Source organism: Trematomus bernacchii, unplaced genomic scaffold, assembly GCF_902827165.1.
Source record: "Trematomus bernacchii unplaced genomic scaffold, fTreBer1.1, whole genome shotgun sequence".
NCBI classification, from domain to species: domain Eukaryota; kingdom Metazoa; phylum Chordata; class Actinopteri; order Perciformes; family Nototheniidae; genus Trematomus; species Trematomus bernacchii.
This window is the reverse complement of record NW_022987973.1, coordinates 3,314,105-3,330,627: the sequence shown is the minus strand read 5'-3', so window position 1 is coordinate 3,330,627 and position 16,523 is coordinate 3,314,105. Positions and strand designations below refer to the sequence as shown.

The 16,523-nt window shown below is 40.4% G+C and overlaps 1 protein-coding gene across 7 annotated transcripts in view; it reads right to left on the bottom strand.

Moving 5' to 3' along the window:
- esrrga (estrogen-related receptor gamma a) overlaps nt 1-16,523 on the bottom strand; it is a 140,921-nt gene that overhangs the window by 57,006 nt on the left and 67,392 nt on the right. For 5 of the 7 annotated variants that reach the window (XM_034116887.1, XM_034116892.1, XM_034116888.1 and 2 more), the window contains 3 exons: nt 14,532-14,580; nt 13,837-13,924; nt 3,429-3,587 (listed from right to left, as the gene is read on the bottom strand). In XM_034116887.1, coding sequence (XP_033972778.1) covers nt 3,429-3,587; nt 13,837-13,892 — 215 coding nt within the window. In that variant the 5' untranslated portion in view covers nt 13,893-13,924; nt 14,532-14,580. Of the gene's footprint in view, nt 1-2,112; nt 2,196-3,428; nt 3,588-3,966; nt 4,176-13,836; nt 13,925-14,531; nt 14,581-16,523 lie in introns of those variants that run through there. The other 2 variants (XM_034116893.1, XM_034116894.1) reach the window with 2 other exon arrangements.

Below are 16,523 nucleotides of genomic sequence, written 5' to 3'. Positions count from 1 at the left end.
CACACACACACACACACACACACACACACACACACACACACACACACACACACACACACACACACACACACACACACACACACACACACACACACACACACACACACACACACACACACACACACAGAGCTGTTGGGAGGCCCATCTGTGTGTTAAGGCAATCTGCTTTATCATTATGATTACATTGGGCTCAGTTTACAGCAATGTGTGTGTGTATTTGTGTGTGTGTGTGTGTGTGTGTAGTGAAGCGCAGCCTGGCTGCCTGACATTAATCACATTCCCATGGTTTGATGGCCTAAATAAAAGAGGAATAATATTGTTGCTGTCCAATGAAAACAGCAGATCTCGACAAACAAATTAGGAATTTCTTTCAAAATTCAAAAAGTTTTAATTCAGCAAAAGCGCTTAAAAGTAAAGCATATGGAAGACATTAACATTATTTGTTATATGTAGCATGAAGGGGTTTTGATGCATTATATCACAGGATGCCATTGTCAGTGGTCACAATATCACATAAAATATCATAATGATGTAAATATATAATGTTATAATGTAAATGTTTTAAGAAATATCTTATATATAAATTCTGCTGTAAAAGAATTGTAATTGGATTTTCTTTTCCAAAGACGCATCAAAGTGTGTTTGTGTGTGTTAGAGTGTTTATATCAAGTGTGGGACCAAATCCCATCAACACAGTCGGAGGTCAGATATCCTGGTGGGAATGTTCATGTGATTTTATACTGCATGCTGTGTGTGTGTGTGTGTGTGTGTGTGTGTGTGTGTGTGTGTGTGTGTGTGTGTGTGTGTGTGTGTGTGTGTGTGTGTGTGTGTGTGTGTGTGTGTGTGTGTGTGTGTGTGTGTGTGACTGAGCATACAAATGCGCTTATACTGTTTGTTATAGGAAAAAATAGGTGTGTGTATTTAAATGTGTGGTGATATATTAACTTTTCTTTATTGCATAAGCCCTATTTTACTTTATTTTTTAAGAATGGGCCCTTATATAAATGTATTCATATATTGTGTGATGTCACGTAGGAAAGCACAGGTGTAAAAAATGTAATTGTTGATGGCTGGATTTGGCCAAATGTTTAAGTTAGTGGAAGGCTGTAGCAAGTGCAAAGTAAGTACCCATTACATTTTGGAGCAGATCTCGATCAAGGATGGAAACTAAACATGTTTTTCACTTGTGTTAACACTGAGCGATAAGGCATTTGGCATTGCTAGAGGTCTGGACTCTCTGAATGCCCTTCTAGTGGTTAGTGAAATCTGCCAACTGTGGAATGTTTTTGTGTCACATCAGAGGCCTGACATAGTTTTGGCAATTGAATCTCCATTAAAATATCATCTTCAGTTCTTTTATCTTTAATTAAGACTAAGTTGAACCAATGCATTGAAAAAATGTGTCAGAGTCCGAAAGCAGAGTGTAGGGTGTTTCTGTCTGTGTGTGAAAATGTAGTGTTTGAATTCTAGCCATGGCGTGACTCCTTAGCTTCTGGCAAACCTTTACACCTCTCATCACCAGACATCACTGCATGCCAACATACACACACTCAACCTAACACACACGCACATTGTGCTATAGTAACTCTCCTCTTGGTGATTGGCTGAGAGTCTGCGTGAGAATGGCTTGCCAGACCTCTAATTGGCTTGACCCAGGCTAACCCTGAAATCCTATTGGACTAAGACTTCCCAGTCTACAGTGCGCACACACACACACGATCACACAATTATCGGGCTCTGCAAAAGCCTAACAATGCATAAATCAATAATCGGCTGCAATAATAAAACAATAACAACATTATTCATGATAGTAATGTTCATTATGGTAATCATGTCAGTTAGCGAGATCATGCAGCCTAATGTTGTTTTGTTACAAACTAAAATTAGACCCTAAGAGCCACTGTCTAAACACATCAAATACTTGACCAACAGATCACATTTTTTGGTAAGTTTTCTAAACACTTATTCCTACTCTGGTTTTTTTAAATGTGATTTCAAATCATTGGCAGTGCTTGGTTTTAATAATCTCTGGTGAAAAAATATATAAAAAGAATATAAGCATATGTGCTATAAACCTGCATTATACTCATTGTGTACAAAACAAATACTCACAATTACAGTTTTGCAATCTGGCTCTGTCTCGTATCCAGAGAAAGTTAGAATGATTAAAAGACAGAGAAAGGAAGATGCGGAGAAGGAGGATGAATGCTAAGAGAGAGGAAGTGTATCTGCGTTCCATGCGTCACACATTCGCTGTGTTTAAACATGAAACAAGCAGCATATTTACAGTTTATGTTCTAAAAATGGACAATAGGATCCCTGAGTTTCACCTGCCTGCAACAACACAGACCTAGAACTGGTTTTCATTGGAGAACTTTAAAGTACATTTTCCCTTTGGTATAAACGTTTCATGCTTTCCTGCACATGCATATGGCATGGGGGATTACTATAATGGTAATAGTGACTGTCCTTCAACCGAATGATATCATTTAAAGCCTCCTCACATTTGCACTACTGAAGTGTCCTTGAGCCAGGAGTAGAATGTTACTTTCTTGTGATATATATATATATATACTGGGAAAATATAACAAAACAAAGACAGTGCGACAAGTAAAGTAAAGAAAATAGTATTAATACTTTCTTTCAAAATAAAATATTTGCCTGTGGACATTGAGTGGAACGTGTTAGGAATAACTGGAATTTTAAGAGCATTGTAACAAAATGCTTATTAAATATAAAAAACTGGGTTACAAATCATTGTAAATTAGTCACTCATGAGACTCATACTCAAATATACAAATTCAGATAAAATACAGATGCTTAACCTGCTTTGTTCAAGTCTTTGAGAAAATGTCTGCCTATTTTGCAAATGGTGACACAAAAGCAAAGCAGCTTATTTTAAATACGGATCTAATAAAATTGTGAATGCAGCATAAAATGTAAATTCAATTCTATAGCCCTATTACATGGAATAAATAATAGAAACATATCTGAGGTATGTAATACAGTAAATCAATAAAAAATAAGAAAAGAGAAAAACATATAACTTGTGTTTTTGTAAATCGAAGAAAAAGCTCCTCAGCGCTTTAACACACACACACACACAACACACAACCACACACACACACACACACACAACACACACACACACAACACACACACACACACACACCACACACACACACACACACACACACACCCACACACACACACACACACACACACACACACACACAGACAACCACTAAAAACACTGGCTTTTGATGTCTCAAAGTGCTTGCCTTTTCTTTCTCTTTCATCTGAGGTTTATAGAGGTCAAGTGTGGCTTTTGTGTAAAACTGAACCTAAAAGATTCATAGATTCCTTTTCTTTTACATTTTTGCTCTTTCTTTCTTTGTGGTTTTACTTTGCTCGTCATTGGTTCTTACCTGGGGTTGTAGAGGGCATGTGCGTCTCTCATGTGGTTGGCCTCTAGTTGATCATAAGTTTGGTGCATTCTCCAGGCGCCAGCGCCGCATTTACTATAGTTCGACTTGGAGTTATCGTCACTGCTGCTGTTCACCAATGGACCCTTCGATAAGTTCATTCTGCAGACGGGGACAAAACGAGAGATGGAACGGTGAAAATTGAGCCAGTGAAATATATACGGAAGATGATAAAGAGCAGCAGAGACATACACAATATTCAACTCATATCAAATAAAACACACTAAATATGTTAGAATTAACCTGAGTTAGTTATTAAAATCTAAAGATTAGGAGAATACACATTAATTAATCAGGGACATTGAAATAGTACACATAATGAAATACAAATTGAAAAAATGAGAAGTATGTATACTTCTCTTAAGTTGGACATGAACATGGATAGAAGGAAGAAGACACATAAAAAAAAAAGACAAAATAATAAAACAAATGGGAGGTATATGAATATGTCATGTACTACAAAAATGCACACACAACTCACACATTCAGCATACAACTTTGGCTTGTCTGTATGCAACAGATATAACAAACAGATGCAGAAGACCTGATCGGTGTTTACAAGTTTGCAAATATTAAGCACGGGCAGCCAGAGACAGGTCAGAAGACATGTAGAAAAACCGACACACAGGCCGACATGCTGAGAGCGACGACAGGCGGATGGACAGACAGCTGTCAGACAGACAGACGGAGGCAGAGAGGACGGGCTCTGACTTTAAACCTGAGCAAAAGACTTTTGTCCAGGAATGTGTTAACACATTTCTGTCTAATACGCCCGTCTGTGCGCAGATGGGGCGGATGCGTCACGCTGCTAATTGAAACACACCCCGGCTGTGTGTAACGTCAGAGGAGTTTTACCAGTTTTAGCCTCTTTCAGACAGAGGGAATATAAAAGTAAAAGCACCGGAGGAGGGACTGCGATCTGTCAATCAAGACCGGCACTGTCGTCATGGGAGGAGCTGTCGCCGGGTTGATAAGGTCACCGCAGACAACAGAATCAAAATCATGCACCGACAAAAATATAATAATTAAATAACATGGCGCATTTATAGCTGACGTCAAAGAGGAGGACAACGTGCAGGGTTTACAATCGAATTAGCTGGGTGGCCAACATTTAACAAAACTATCACGGGATGGAGAGGGGCTGTTGGGAAGAAAACCATATAGAGCAAATATAGAAAATACTGAAACCAATTCAGAGTGGGGAACACAACTAGCATTAAAGTAATCCTTCTAAAATAATGCTAACGTGACGCTGGCTGTGATGCTTGAGACATACCTGTGCTTTGCATTTTGCGCATTTCTATGTTTTTTACATAACAAATGTGTCAAAAATAATTATGCCTGGTTATCCTAAAAAGATGAGGGAGGAATTATTTATTTTAAATGTACAAAATGGAATAATCTATTATTTAAAGTAATTACAGTAATTAATTCACATCAAGTCAAGAGCTCTTTTAGCAACAAATAAAAACTATCTTTATTAATTATCTTTATATTAGTTTTTGTTGTTTGAGTTTTGCTGGATTTGTCCTGTCCTTACCACATTCCTGTGTGTGTGTTGTCTCAGACGTTGTGTATCGGTAAACAGAGCAGGATGTTGGTATGTGTCACAAACTGATAGACACATGTTTACCCCACAAACACACACCGCACAGACATCTGTGTGTTCCTAAGTGTGTGTGATGTTGTCCCGGTGTGGGTTGCTGTTTAGGTGAGGGCCACGTAGGCAGACAGGTAGACAGACCAATCACTCGTCTGACAGCCCCCGCCCCCCCCACCCCCCTCAGAGCTGAGTTGGCTCAGGGAAAGGTGGAGGGCCAGGGTGTGTAATATGTAGGTTTTAGTTCCACTCTGGTGAATAGGAGGAATCGATATCTGCTGCTGCTGCTGCTGCTTCAGACACTTATTGGCTTTGGATGCGGTGTCACAATGCTATATAGACAGGCAACACTTAATACTGCTTTTTTATTGGGTGGGGGGGGGTTTGTCCTGGGTTCAGATCGGACCAAGGTACACCCAGTAACCACTGATACGTGATGTTGTAAGTTTGAATAACTGCCTTTCCTCTTGCCTAAAAGCTGATACGTGAAATGTGTGTCCTTCCACGGGCCATCACAACACACTAAGTAAAGAAAAGTAAAGCAGAAGAAGAAAAAAAGGGATAGATTGAACATTGGAAAGGGAAAGTTACTTATTTATTTAGCTTTACATCCTTATTTATATGGGTTGAATTTTTGGAAATAAAACCTGAGTTTACCAAGTTCTGAGATAAATCACTATATATAAAGCATCTAACTGTTCTGTTGTTTATGTCTTCATGTGGAACCTACTGCTGCAGGTCTCCCTTGAAAAAGAGATCAATGATCTCAATGGGATTTCATCTGGATAAATAAAGGTTTTGAATTGAATTGAATTGAACAAGTGAAGTGAAATATATATTATTAGTATACAATATTTTTAGTATTAGTATTTGCAAAATGCTTTTTGAATTTGCTGAAATCCCCTCAAGGCTGCCGCTTGCATTAACCCCAAACACTAAACCAGTTTGGGATTAGAAAGGGAGATTCAGTTTTATTACATTATACCTTATGGCAAGGTAATCGGATATTTTATTCATTCAAAGGAGATTACATTTAGGCTAAAAGGCACCTTAAAATGAGCAGACAATCATTGTATTAAGGCTTTAAACAGCTGTTTGTTTTTGTATTCGCTGCAAGGAAATCTTGCAAGAGAAAAAAGCGAAATTTTACGATTTTAAGTCGTAACCATGTGGGTACTTAAACAACAACATAAATAGCTCAGGTCATAAATATTTATATATGCGTACAAAGTAAAAGGAGAGAATAAAGGGGAAGAGTATTAACCTATGTGATTCTACCTGACCTATTTCACGCTCCTGTCACTACATGTAAGCAGCACCAGCACCCACACACACAAATACACACACAAGCTAGAATTGTGTGTGTGGGTCTGTAATTGTGTAAAAGTAGGGAGATCGCGGGTGTCTTTCTGATGCTCAGTGACTCGCTCATGTGTTGCTGGCCCATCTGTGAACAGAATGACCATGACACTGTGTGTGTGTGTGCGTGTGCGCGTGTGTGTGTGTGTGTGTGTGTGTGTGTGTGTGTGTGTGTGTGTGTGTGTGTGTGTGTGTGTGACATGGTGATGCAGTGATTGATGAGACAGTTGCCATTCTTGCTAATGCAAAACGCACCTATCCCTGAAGGAAGAAAATGCCACAACACACACACACACAAAGACACACACAGGGCTGCAACTGCCCTACCTAATTACCCCTCTAGTTGGGGCAGTTTGATGTCCTCTAGCCCAAACAGAACAGTCAGCGTGAAAAATAAAAAATAATTGATATTTCCCTTTTCTACTTTTGATTTTAATACAACTGTGGCTCTATTTGTATTACTAATCTTGTGGTATAAAGGTGGTGAGATAAGAACGCACATGTTCTATTGTTAGATATTCCTGAGACTATGTCAGGAAGTCGTTAAAAATATGTGCATGTGTGATAAAATAATGATATATTTTGTCATTTGTCAAAATATGATAGTGTGTGTGCATGCATTCGTGTGTGTCGGGTAGACATTAAAGTAATAATCCCAAATGCCAGGTGCATAAACATACTAATATAGAAATGTGTGTGACTATGTTTCCCGGCCTGTGTGTGCACGTTCATCAGGGCATGTGGGGTTCGGCGCTGCAGCCCTTTGTGTGTCTGAGTGGATGGGGATATGTGTGCGCTTTAGCGTTAGCGACGGGAGCTGTTAGCGGGGCAGGCGGCAGATGGGCTGTCGGCCTTAATAGGGACTGAGCGGGTGCAGAAAGGTGACAGCTCCACGAGGGAGGGGCATGTGGGGAGGGAGGGGAGGAGTGTGTGTGTGGGGGGCTGAGTGGTGAGGGAAGAAGGGGATAAAGAGGAAATGAATTATCTGCGGAGGTCAAGAAAAGTGCATTTCAGCTGCGTAGAGGAACGCACCTACTGAGGACCAAAAGTGCCACGACACACCTGAAAAGGTTAAAAAAAATTAAGCTGTGGCCATTTCAGCACTTCTAAAAATAAAAAGTAGTTGAATCTGTTTTATTTAGTCAGGTATGTTCGTTATCAGTTTGGTTTTAAAAAAAAGTCCTAATGTGTCGCTATTTGAAACCACATTGATATTTTTGAAAAGCTAAAGCTTATTATAAAATATTTCACCGAACTTCAATAAAAATAAGGAAATGAAATGCGCTACTAGTTTTAAAATGTCAAGAGCACAACTTGTGTGTGGACATGTGATTGACATGAACTGCTGGGAGGATTTGAGAAGCAAAGAAACAGTCACACACACTCGGGCTGTTTGTTAGTTGTTACAAAAGACCTTTCCTGTTCCTCAAAAACACGACGGAAACGGAACGTCATGATACATTTCATATACAAATCTTATCTAAATCTTACACAAGTGGGCTAATAATACGCGTAGCATTTAAATTGCATTAAGAGAGGTTTTAATTGTATAAAACTAAACCTCTTTAAAATAGCAAGACAAATTAAATATAGTAAAGTAACATTGATAACCTAACTTTAAAAAAAAAATGCTGTTTTGAAAATATATTTATCAAAGTTTGGGGGAAATTATCAGTTATTGAGCAATTTTTTTATGCTGTTTTAGAAATATCCTCTTAACTTTATAGCAGCCCCCCCCACGCTGTTACTTTTCGGTTTATGCTGAAACTAAAGTTTTATTAAGTTTAACTGGTGTTTGCTATATTTGAGTGTTAGTTGAGTTTACTTGTCGGGGGCTTTGATAAAGTTGGTAAATTACAAGTGCACAGTAACATAGAAAGAGAAAAAGGCAGACATAAAACACGAAAGCGAGAGGTGGGGGGGGGGGGGGGGGGGGGGGGGGGGGGGGGGCTGGCCTGTCATTCTCTCCCCATCAGGCACACACATGAAGCATGATGGGAGGATGAGACGAGGAATATTTCACTGTCAGTCGGAAGGCGGCATGGTCATTCATTTCTCTCTCTGTTAGTATCTCACCATATCCCTTTTTACTGTATTCTTCCCCTTTTGTCTTTTTGAACCGCCCTTACACACTGTCGAAACAATGACAATTTAATCATACTACACAAGGCCTGGCCATGAAGAGGGGGGGAACTATGCAACCAGACAATCTATAGGGCTCTCCCCACGGACACACAGGAAGAGAGAAACAGCAAAACAGAAAAAAGAGTGCAAAAGACAGACAAGGCGTTTGAACCTGCATCATTCTCTCGATCCTCTTTAACTCATGCACACACACTCTTGCGCACACACACGCTCTCAGGCACACACAGCACCTCTCCGTCTAAATCTGTTCTATTGTGGCCCAGTCTCCGCTGTCTCCTCCCATTAGGAGTGAGAGGCAGCATTAGAGGCCCTGAGCACGACACTATGGGCACACACACACACACACACACACACACACACACACACACACACACACACACACAACACACACACACACACACACACACACACACACACACACACACACACACACACACACACACACACACACACACACACACACACACACACACACACACACACACACACACACACACACTTCTCCTGTTCTTAAGCGCAGCTCATTAATTTACCCTGTGGACATCTAAAATTTGATAACTCCTTCACAAAACAGAATAATGCCGCGACAGCGATAGTAACTATTCTAAATACAAAATGTATTATGAAAAGTCAATATTCTCTCAAATCAAAAAGTTACCTGTTACATTTTCTAAAAAGAATGACATTACCCACTTGACACTTCAAGTGGAAATCTGCAAGGTGTGAAGACTCCCTTTTTTCTGAATCTAACGCTTTAACGATATAGAAAAGTCAGTATGCCGCAGTAGGAAGAGTAATTCTTAGTCAAAGAATAAATGATTTGATAGATTGTGTTAAAGTAATAATAAATGAATGCACATTTTGATGTATGGATGACGGAACACAAGGAATGAGCGGATGAGCGGCGTGGAGAGTGGGAAAGGGGGGGAAAGGATAAGAGATGGGAAGAGATGAGCGGCGTTGACTCTCACTATATATCACTCTCTCTCTTCTTTCAATCAGCGCTTTGGCATTCAATCACACACACACACACGTGCACACACACACACACACACACACACACACGTTAAGCTTCACCGCCGGTGTGGTGTAATGGCTAATTGCAGTGAGTGTGTGTGTGTGTCACAGCTGGTACAGTCTCTCTTACTGCTCTTTCAACACATGAAGGCCGGCACTGACCCATGACATACACAAACGCAGAGAACTGATGGATCGAGAATAAATCAGAGACATTCACATCATCAAGGCTGTACTAAAGTGTGTGATTGTGTATCTGCAACATCTGCATATGAATGTGTAATTGCATTTTTGCCACAATTTGGTCACTTTAAGCTGCAAACGTGTGAGGATGTGTGTGTTTGCGCGCATATATGTGTGCATGCATGTGTGCGTTCATGCGTGGCTGTGTGTCCAGCGGACCCCTAAGTGCTGGTGTCAGACAAAAGCAACCCCCCCCCCCCCCTTTCCTTCCCACCTCTCGCTCGGTCTGTCCCTCTCATTGCATCTCTCTCTCTTTACGGACTGAATTACCACTGGAATGCCCGGACCCTTTACTTGAGAGAGAGGCTGCCGTATGCATGAGTGTGTGCATGAGTGTGTGTGTTTTTGTGTGTGTGTGTGTGTTTTTGTGCGTATTTGACTATGCATATACTTACTGACTACGAATGCAGATGGACAGGAAAACAGACGCGCACAAAATAAGTACAACACCTCCTCACACAGGCCACCAATGGGTCACAGACACGCGCACAAAATGTGGACAGGCAGGCAACCCATGCATGACTACAAACAGATGCAAATGTGCACACACACACACACACACACACACTCACACACAGCCAACAAATCAGTGCGGCACATATTGACATGCTTTGACAGATGAATTAAGTAAATGATTTTATAAGGAGATTAAAAGGATTTTAATTTACGCAATCTCTCTTTGGTCCCCCCTGTCCCTCCCTCCAGTCAGCTTACCTCTCCCTCTCCCCCCCCCCCCCTTCCCTCTCTACTGCTTTCTCTCCCTCATGGCCTGAGAAAATTAGTGCACGAGAGACTGACAAAAAAGAGAACGATATGATGCATTTTCTTAATTTGCTTTGACAAGAAACAAGCACATTTTTCTTTTCATTTGTATTAATTCATACATTTCAAATAAACAGTTTCTGACAATAGTAAGGTGATCTTTGCCTTTTTTTTTTAAAGACTACACATTTATTACAAAGCTGCACTATTTAGGTTTAGGTTGAATAGCCCTTAGTGATATTTGAACTAACAGAGTGTAAGAACGCTCGGCCTTCAAGTTTCAAGAATGAGATTTTTCAATAAATTATTTCATCTAAATTAAACAAATCATAATCAAATCTTTAAGATAATGATTGTGCTCCATAAAGTAACATTACACATTGAAATGTGTCTGTTGCATTGCTTTCAGTGCTGTCTTGACACAAGGAGTAATACTTGCAGGGTGGAAATAGAGCGCTTTTGTGTGCACACATTTAATCACTAAATCTGTTTAATAAACAATACAAGAATCGAAAGAACTAAATCAATTTGTTACGTTTTCTTGCATGTATTAATTTAGTTTGATGAATTTGAATTATTCCTCCGAAAAACCTAATTTAGAGTTTCACTTACAATCCCAAACATTTGATTTCACTACCATTTCTATGGAATTAAATACAATTATTATTTCTAGAGAAAAATCACGATTGATAATAACCGTAACTGAATTCACGTACGCTGCCTTGTGTTTCTCTTCGTCACTCACACTGCAAACCTTTGACTGAACGATCAGCTCGGCCGCTGAAGCCCCCCGTCTCCTTCACACCCACTGACAAAAACCCCCAAAATTCACTAAAGTCACTGTAGGAAATATATCTTAATGATATGCAAATTGATGTATATGGTGGCATGAGGGGAATGCAATTATGTTAACAGCTTAAGCGGTACTTGTTGTTATTATTATTATTATCGGTATGATCATTATCCCTAATATTTTAATTAGTGCAGAAGAGCAGTGCCTGAGAGCAAAGGAAGGGAAGCCTGAGCAGAGAAAAAGAGAACGGTGGACGGATGAATGGATGAATGGATGAAGGAGCGGACAGTCAGACAGATGTGAAAAAAGGGCCAAAGGATTTCTAAAATATTAGAGAGCGGTTGCAGATTACGGGCACTTGCAGAAACACGGAAAAGTAAAGCAGCATATTCCACTGATAACCGTCTGATATCAAAGAGTTTTTCCGTCAACATATTTGTGCTTAATTTTTAAACACAGTTCATACATTTTACACTTATTCAAAAGTTCCATAACCTGGACAGAGGAAGTCACTTTTCTTTTCTCATTCACAATAAAAAAACATTGTTTAATGTTTTTCACCTCATTTGCTATTGGTTCCTAAAATACACCACACTGTTCTTCAGTGGAAGGAGCATTGCCCAGACTCTGTTCAGATACAGTGAGAGGGCTTCTTAGCGTCGAAAATATTCTGGAGTCAGACTTTGCTTGTCTTCAAGTCATTTGATTTACAAAGGAAATTGGCTTGCTCAATATTAAAGATTGTTCGAAAGAGACTTTGCTCAGATCAAAACCTCAAACGCACCAAAAGCCAGATTTATACAAATGCTCTGCTATTTGAATTATCATGTTTAAACTCCTCTTAAGGTGTTTTTCTTGGTATAATATTGAAGTTTCAATAAATATACATTTGTGCTAAAGGAATAACTCTTAAGGCGTTTGCATATCTTTATTAATTACTGTAAACATAATTATAATTGAAACAAACTACCAATAAAACGTTTTTTATATTGATCAGAGACAATTTGAAGCTGTAATATTAAGCCAGCTGTTCTTTTTATTCCTCTTACTGTGTAGGTGAGAGGTTCTCTTTTTGTAAATGAAACACTCACACACACATACAAACGTGAGCCGGATTCAAAGTTCACATATAATGTCAGTTTTCTTTAAAAATGTCAATAATATCCTGTTCAGGAAACACATCAGAAAATCATTTCTGCTTTGACTTCAGGTCTCCACCTCCGACTTTCTACCGTGAAGACACTGAGGCTGTTATAAGGGTCATTTATATGTATTCATTATCATGCCAGGTCCTACAAATACGCCTTATATATGTATTTTAATTTCTATACATATTTACAATTAAATTCTGGCATTTATTGAAAGCAATGCAATTTTGACAGCGTCAGTGCCATCAGTGAATTCACCCATCCCAAGTGACTGCACTCTCTTTGCAGAATTACACTCATCACTTCCAATCCATGTGTTACCTTGTAAAGTTAGAAAAAGGAAAAAGTGTGTGTTTATTGCTATATTTTTGCTTTGAGTTATCTGTCCTTGTGTGCATTTTTATGAAACGCAGCTTGCATGGCAGTCGCCCAACCACACACACTGCTGTCTGTTCTGCCAATCAGTTAGTCTGCATTTTGAGCAGCGTCTTCAACATTCACTTAAAAGAGCAAAGCATTGGCTAAAGGAGCAGCTCAGCGGCACTCGCTTGTTTGTGTGTGTGTGTGTCTGTGTGTGTCTGTGTGTGTGTGACTGTCTCTAATTCCTGTGCGGGGCCACACGCTGAGCTGGCCGTCTGAAATTCTACCTCCTCTGGCATTTAAGAGTGCTGCTCTCCCCCTTTCCTCCTCCCTCCTCTCTTATGGGCCCTTCTCCTCCCGTCTCTCCCGTTATTCCGTAACCTCAATGCCCTGTTACCTCTCTGATTCTCTGCCTGGACACACACATAAAAAAACATGCGTGCTCAAGCATAAACCCAGGAAGACATACTCTGACTGAGTTGCTGTTTTGTCCTGAGAACAATTTGAGTCAAAGTAAAAGAATGTCTTTAAACAGAAAAAGTGAAGGAGAAACTGTGTCCCTATTTTACTAATGAGTGTGTATATGCAGGTGTGTGTGAGTGTGTGTGAGTGTGTGTCTCGCTCCCAGGTGGAGAGACAGAAATTCCACTCTTCTACCCACTGAGTAAGAGCTGCTGTCCGGATACTGCAGCCACACACACACACTCATACATACACACACACTGACACACACACACACTGACACACACACACACACAGACAGTGAACGCGTGCTACTTGACAGCAGAAACAACCTTGACATGGTGCCGGCCACCTCCGCTGCATACCAGCACACACACACACACTCACACACAATGAAAGACATGACAATGACAAGTTGAATGAAGAATGAAAGGATAAGGTAAAAAGGTAAAATGTACCTACTCTTGTTCAGAGTGCATTAAAAAACACTCGGATAACGGATGTCCTACCGACTCCATCGGCGATGCCTGGTCATTGTCAAGTCAACCTCCTCCAGGAAAAAAAGAAAATTCAAAAAAGCAAAGTTTTTATATCTCTCCTCCTCTTCTTTCTCCGGTCTTCCTCTCTCTTGGTCCTTCCTTCCGCTTGGAGGGAGCAATACAATTACCAGGCTCTGCGCTGCCTGCTCTGATCGGCACTGCGTGTGTAGCTGTGAGGGAGCGTGTCTGTGTGTGCGCCGTGTGTGTATGTGAGAGCCAGGGAGAGGGGCTATAGGTACACACAGCCAGCCAGTCAGGCAGTTGGGACGGAAAGCTGTGCCGCTGTCCTAATCAACGACTTAAAGCCCCGATAGCAGCTCATGAATATTAAGCAGCGTTTGCATATGCAGTCCCTCAGGCCCCGCTCCTGCTGTTGATTGGTGGATGCTTGACCAATGGCTGTGGGGAGGGGCGGAGTGAAGGGTGGAGGCAAAGAGGGAGAGTGAGAGAGAAGGGAGAAGAGCAGGTGGAGAGGGAGGGATCAGACAAAGAGGGGAAGAGAGAAGGAGGGAGGAAGGAAAGGAGGGAGCGGAGAGGAGAAAGAGACAGGTGAGGGAAAGATTTAAAGCCATCCCACTCTTCTTCTTTCTCTCATTCTTTGTCTCTTGATCAGCCTACCTTTCTGAAAAGTGTCTCTCCGATGCTCTTTGTTTCTCTCATCGTGTACCTGCAAGACAAAAAAAGACAAGGAGTAAATATAAATAGTATTTCAAAAACTGTAACAAAGTTACAAAGCTTTTAAGTCATGGAGCAAAGCGCTTTTCAGGCAAAACACAAAATTGATCTAATAAAATGGAAGGAATTGCCAGATCAAAGGAAAACATGTAAGCTTGACCCTAAAGCCTAAGTAATGTCACACTGCAAACACACACACGCACACACACACGCACACACACGCACAGTACAGCAGAGCCCATCTCAGCTCAGCAGTAAAATACGGGATTATGGCAATTCCGAGGCCCTTGTCCTTTGTTGTGGAATGATTTGGGAATGATTGGGACGAGGTTTCCCCGCTGCTTGCTGTTTTGTCGAGCTCCATGCTGTCTCGCCACCTGCAGGTTGTATATTCCCAGTATTTCCAATATTTCTAACAACTTTGAATGTGGGCATTGTCGGGGTGATGGGGATTCTCCAGGAGAATCATCTTACTGCTCCTTAGCCTCAGACAGAGGAGATAGGAGAATGAGAAAAGAGAAAAGGTGGAATCTACAGGGGGACTCAGATCTACTCTTGCTGTTTATTTCCACATGTTTCGTCTTTTCTATCTGACTTTTCCAACGCTCAGATACCTCTGCACACAGGAGGGAGGGTTAGAGTGTGGCAGAGAGAGGGGGATAGAGAGAACGAAATTGGAGGGGTGGAAAGGGGGGACGCAAAGATGAAAGAGAGGAGTTGTGATTAGCAGCTTTGGAAGAGAAGAGATAATAAAACATTTCCTGAAACCAATCTCTGCTTTGATGTTGGTGTGTACGCGTGTGTGTGCAACAGAAACTACAAGTTCTTTCTCTGTCTTTCGCTCTCACACACATTAACAAACAAGTCAAATGTTTCAAACCTTTCCTTATGGTTTACAGCAGAAGAACTAAAGAGTATTGCTTGGCCAGGAAGTATGGTCATTATTTAATTTGTTTTGACCCAGAGAATGTGAGCAGAATGAGTTATAAGCTTTAAGGCTCTTTTCAGGAATTAAGATATTATTATTTATATAGTTTTTTAATTAAACGGGAAACCCTTTTTTTTGGGGCCATATGGACGACAAAGAAGGGAACATTTACACAAAAAAACACACGCATACTGATGTATCTATTGCATTCGTACACACACACAACACACACCTCACACTCACACTCACACATCACACACACACCACACCACACACACACACACACACACACACACACACACACACACACACACACACACACACACACACACACACACACACACACACAACACACACACACAGTTATGATGTATCCATGGGGCTTATAAGCATCGACAAAGATGAGTGTGAATCAATGCTGCCGTCACTACTGGGCAAACAAATCCTTTACCAAAACCTCTTTCTCTGACACACACACACACACACAAATAGATAAAAACACAAGCATCTGCAATTTCCTTATCTGTGAGGGAATATTAAGATGCATAGATTTCATGTTTTGCTAAAAATAATATGTATTGAAGATTTAAAAATCAGTTTCTCCATTTTCATTTTGAAAAATTGCAGAGAGATTCGCATGTAAATTGAAACATTCAGAGCTGCACTACAAACACAAACATTTGAAAAAAACTGTTATGGACTTGCACGAAGATAAATCAAAAAGCCTGTCTGTGATGAACTGATCGTGTTCATGGAGGCGTTTTTCTACGTTAACATTCAATGACATTTTGCCTGAATTCCTCATTCTGTAATTTATGCATGTGTGCAGTGTGTGTTGAAAAGTGTTTTTACAACACTGGCAATCAGTTTTAGTACAAACAGCAATGTCTTTGATGAAAAAACAACAGCATAAGAATCAAAATCTGAGGATCAAATTCCAGTCTGCATATAGTGCCGAGAGAGATGCTTTAAAAAGCTGTTCTCTATTATGTAAATAGGAAATAATT